This window comes from Tupaia chinensis, unplaced genomic scaffold (genome assembly GCF_000334495.1).
Source record: "Tupaia chinensis unplaced genomic scaffold, TupChi_1.0 Scaffold000377_5, whole genome shotgun sequence".
Classification (NCBI taxonomy): Eukaryota; Metazoa; Chordata; class Mammalia; order Scandentia; family Tupaiidae; genus Tupaia; species Tupaia belangeri.
In genome coordinates, this window is record NW_006159879.1 from 1999399 (window position 1) to 2004170 (window position 4772).

The window sequence follows — 4772 nt, forward strand, 5'->3', positions numbered from 1 at the left end:
ACGGTCTGCAGAGCTGTGTGCGCGTCAGGCTGTAGCCCCTCCAGGGTCCGCCAGCACTGCTGGTGGGACCTCCGCCGCTGTGGGTGGGCAGGGCAGGGCAGGGCAGCCAGTGGGTCTGCGTGGAGGCAGCTGGCAGGCCCTCGGACGCAGCAGCCCAGGGAGGCAGGGAGGGCCCTCCGGGCCTGCGGTGGCCTGGGCTGTGACTCCCGCCCTGTGCCCCAGTGACCCCGGTGTTCGCCAGCGTGCCGCGCGACCTGACGGTGGAGGTGGGCACCAACGTGCAGCTTCCCTGCAGCTCCCAGGGCGAGCCCGAGCCGACCATCACCTGGAACAAGGTGAGGCCCACATTGCCACTGGGTGGGGCCTGGCCGCCCCCGGAGCACTCAGGCCACAGGCCAAGCCTCTCCATGGCAACCTCCCTGAGAAGGCCGGGGCCCACTGGGACACGCCCTCAGTTCATCTTCAGCACCAGAAGCCCAGACCGTGCTGTGTGGTCAGATGCACCCTCGCCCTGGGGACGAGGGCCCTGCCTGTCCACTTCCTGCTGTTCTTGTCCGCCTCTCCTCCCTGCTCCTGGCACCCGTGGGCATGAGCTGCTTCCCAGGCGGTTGGGCCTCGGGGCGACAAGGCCTCCTGCTCCCTCCCCAGTTCCACCTCTCCTCCCTCCATACCTGAGTGTCTGCCTGCTCCTGCCTGGCCTGGACGAGATCTGTCCACTCAGTCTCTGAGCGCTCTCGTGTTTCAGCTCTGACGGTCCCTCGGGCCCTCCCATGTGGTCCAAGAGCCCCACCCACAGCACACACCCCCTACCCAGAACCATCTCGGGCCCCGCGCTCTGTCTGTACAGAGCAAACGTGTGAGAAGTGCAGCCGCGCACCAGGCGCCGGGAGGAGGATTGCACCTGTCCTGTGTGCTGGGTCTCAGTGCAGCCTCGGCGGGACCTGCTCCAGGCTCCGACTGGGCCCTGGACCCTCCGCCGGCTCAGTTTCCTGGCCATCCCTTGTCTGACTGCAGGACGGGGTCCAGGTGACGGAAAGTGGGAAATTCCACATCAGCCCCGAAGGGTTCCTGACCATCAACGACGTGGGCAGTGCAGACGCGGGGCGGTACGAGTGTGTGGCCCGCAGCTCCATCGGCTACGCTGCCGTCAGCATGGTGCTCAGCGTGGACGGTGAGGGTGGGAACCTTGGGCTGGCGTGAGCCGCTCCTCCAGGCTAGGGGAGGAGGCCGAAGGGTCGGCCCCTGACAGGCATGCGAGGGACGGGGGTGTGAGAGTGTATGGTATGTGCAGGGTATGCCTTGTGCACATGTGTATGGTTAGTGCAGAACACACTGTGTACAGTGTGTATGGTGTGTGCAGGGCACGCCGTGTGCTGCGTGTGTATAGTGCATGCAGGTTGTGCCGCGTGTGCTGCGTGTGTATGGTGCATGCAGGGCACATGTAGGGTGTGCTGTGTGTGTGTGTGTGGTGTGTGCAGGGTGTGCCATGTGCGTGTGTATGGTGTGTGTAGGGTGTGTCGTGTGTGCGTGTGTATGTGCACGTAGGGTGTGCCGTGTATGTGTGTACATGTGCATGCAGGGTGTGCCGGTTGCGTGTGTATAGTGTGTGTAGGGCGCGTCGTGTGTGCGTGTGTATGGTGTGTGTAGGGCGCGTCATGTGTGCGTGTGTATGGTGTGTGTAGGGCGCGCCTCATGTGCATGTGTATGGTGTGTGCAGGGTGCACAGTGTGCGTGTGTATGATGTGTGCAGGGTGTGCTGTGTGCGTGTATATGGTGCGTGCAGGGCGTGCTGCGTACGTGTGTATATGGTGCGTGTAGGGTGTGCTGGGTGTGTGTGTATGGTGTGTGCAGGGTGTGCCACATGTGCATGTGTATGGTGTGTGCAGGGCACGCCGTGTGTGTGTATGGCACATGTAGTTGTGGCTGTGTGTGTGTATATGGTGCGTGCAAGGTGTGCCACATGTGCATGTATATGGTGTGTACAGGGCGTGCCGTGTGTGTGTGTATGGTGCATGTAGGGCGTGGCTGTGTGTGTGTGTGTGTGTATGGTGCATGCAGGGTGTGCCATGTGCGTGTATGGTGCATGCAGGGTGTGCCGTGTGTGTGGTGTGTGTACGTGTGTATAGTGTGCACGGAGCAGTGTGTCCTGCAGGTTTTGTGTGGGTGAGGAGGGTGGTCCCTAACATTGACAGGTGGTGTCCACAGCTCGGCCCCGTGGGTGACCCCATGGGCATGTGCAGAGTGTGAGGAGCTTGTCTGTCAGGAGGGCAGTGAGTGACCCCAGGTGGCCTTTCATGGAAGAGCCTAGAGTGGCAGGAATCCAGGCATCCCCACAGTATCCTCTGTCCTTGGGCTTTCCTGTGTGCTGTCCCTGTTGGCAAGGACTGCCCCATGGACCAGCCACGTGGCATGGGGCAGCGTCGTGCTCCGCCGTGGAAGCTGGGCCAGCCGCAAGGTCCAGGTTCATGACTGAGGTCCCCCTCTGCATGTTGGGCACCTCACAGGCCTGTGACCCTGGCTGGCAGAGGCTGGGGTGCAGTGCAGCTTGGAAACCTGTGGAGACGTGCCCCCGCTCTTCTCCCCTCCCTTGCCCGCCCCCTCCCCTCCTCTCGGGGTCTCAGGGCAGAGGCGAATCAGTAAAAAAGTCCCTGTCGGGTGTCTGCACGGCCTGACCGACGTTGCCCAGGGCAGCGCAATTTTAGAAGGTCAGACCTGTGCCGTCCCCCTGAGCGGTGTGAGGGTCTGCCATCATCCAGCTTTGTCCGAGCTAGGAAGCACGACTGGTGGGCCTGCCCTCCTGCCGTGACGCAGCGCCGAGACGTGTTTTCATGAGCATCTGCTGCCGGTAACTGGCCCCGTGTTTCTAGTTCCGGATGTCAGTCGGAATGGGGACCCGTTTGTGGCTACCTCTATCGTTGAAGCCATCGCGACCGTGGACAGAGCCATAAACTCCACGCGGACACACCTGTTTGACAGGTACCGGGCGACGCAGAGTCCGCGCTCATCTCCGGGGCCCAGAGTGGCTGGCGCTCCCCCCCCAGCCCCGCCTGCCGTGGGGAGAGGAATCTTAATTGGCACCTTGTAAACAGCAGAGGCATCTGCCTTCCGGGGCTAAGGGAGAGGACGAGTGTTTCCAACAGAATCTGATGCAGGATTCGCGCCAAAGCGTTTTTTAAAATTTCAACTCATTACCTGGGCTACTTACCATATAATTTGGCAAAAACAAAGAATTTGAAAAGTCATTAGGGGGCTGGCTTGTGGTGGCAGCCCCAGAGCCGCGTCTGAGCTCCACCGAAATGCGGTGTGTGTGGTTCTCCCTGTCGACCTAACCAACCATTTATTCTCCGTGTCTCGGTTTTGTGTTTCCTGCCTCCCACTGGGACCAGCAAGGTATGGCGCCCGGGCGTGGACGCACACAGAGTGGGGCGTAGTTCTGGGCACCAGCAGCCTCGCGCTCACCTCACCAGTTCCCTCTCCTTTCTCCCCGGCAGCCGTCCCCGCTCTCCAAATGACCTGCTGGCCCTGTTCCGGTACCCACGGGACCCATACACGGTGGAGCAGGCGCGAGCAGGCGAGATCTTCGAGCGGACCCTGCAGCTCATCCAGGAGCACGTGCGGCACGGCCTGATGGTCGACCTGAATGGGACGGGTCAGTGCCCCTGTGTCCCTGGGCTGGACGTCACCAGTCACATCCGTCCTGGGAGAAGTCCCAGCACGCTCCCCGGTCGGTGACAATGCAGTCGCCTCCCCCAGTAGGTCCTGTGGGCTGACACTGGCCAGCTGTCTCTGCCCTGGAGGGGCGTGGAGGGGTATGTGGGCCATAGCAGGCCTGTGTGTGCCACTCAGCTGTGACAGGGCAGGCCGAAGGATGACAGTGGGGTTGGGACGCCGTGTCTGCCGTGGGTGAGGCCGTGGCCTGCGAGGGCAGAGCAGCAGCTGTGTGGCATGTGGGCAGGACCGTGGTGCTGGCCCTGCCCAGACGGGCTGCCATCCTTCCGCCTGGCGGCTTCGAGGGGAGGGCTCCTCAGCGGCAGCAGACCCTCACTGACTGCTCTGCCCGTGTGCATGTGTGCACGGTGCTGGGCAGTGGCTGTAGCCCTCTGCTTTGGGGAGCTGCTCTGGGGCTGCAGTGTCTTTGGTGGGCACAGCCATGTGCTGGGCTTGAGGTTGCTCAGGCCTGCAAGGTGCCGCTTAGCAGAGCGCGGGCGTGCAGGAGGGTCACATCAGGGTCACGGGTCAGTTCTTACGGCCGGGCGTGGCCACTTTGAGCCTGTCGCCGCCTGTTTTGGAGCGAAGTGGCCAGGTCGGGCAAGGCCCACAGGAGTGTGTACCAAGGGGCTCTGCTGCCCGCGTCCTCGGACGCACCTGGCCTCGCAGACGAGTCGTCCATGTTGGAGACCCGACGGCCCTGCATTTCTGTTAGGATGGAACTCGCTGTAAGGGATGAATGACAGAAGGCATGTTGGCAGGGACCATGGGCCAGGCACTGGCTGAGCCAACGGCACAGGATATGTGGCAGCCTGGTGTGTACCAAGGGGCTCTGCTGCCCGCGTCCTCGGACGCACCTGGCCTCGCAGACGAGTCGTCCATGTTGGAGACCCGACGGCCCTGCATTTCTGTTAGGATGGAACTCGCTGTAAGGGATGAATGACAGAAGGCATGTTGGCAGGGACCATGGGCCAGGCACTGGCTGAGCCAACGGCACAGGATATGTGGCAGCCTGCAGCTGGCCCCGTGCAGCTGCCCGAGGCCTCTGGCCCCCCGGGCCCCGG

At 62.7% G+C, this 4772-nt stretch overlaps 1 protein-coding gene across 2 annotated transcripts in view; it reads left to right on the top strand.

The window, feature by feature from the left end:
• PXDN (peroxidasin) overlaps positions 1-4772 on the top strand; it is a 36954-nt gene that overhangs the window by 19474 nt on the left and 12708 nt on the right. For both annotated transcript variants that reach the window (XM_027773830.1, XM_027773831.1), the window contains 4 exons: positions 223-335; positions 1015-1171; positions 2868-2976; positions 3492-3649. In XM_027773830.1, the coding sequence (XP_027629631.1) occupies positions 223-335; positions 1015-1171; positions 2868-2976; positions 3492-3649 (537 nt within the window). The remainder of the gene's footprint in view (positions 1-222; positions 336-1014; positions 1172-2867; positions 2977-3491; positions 3650-4772) is intronic.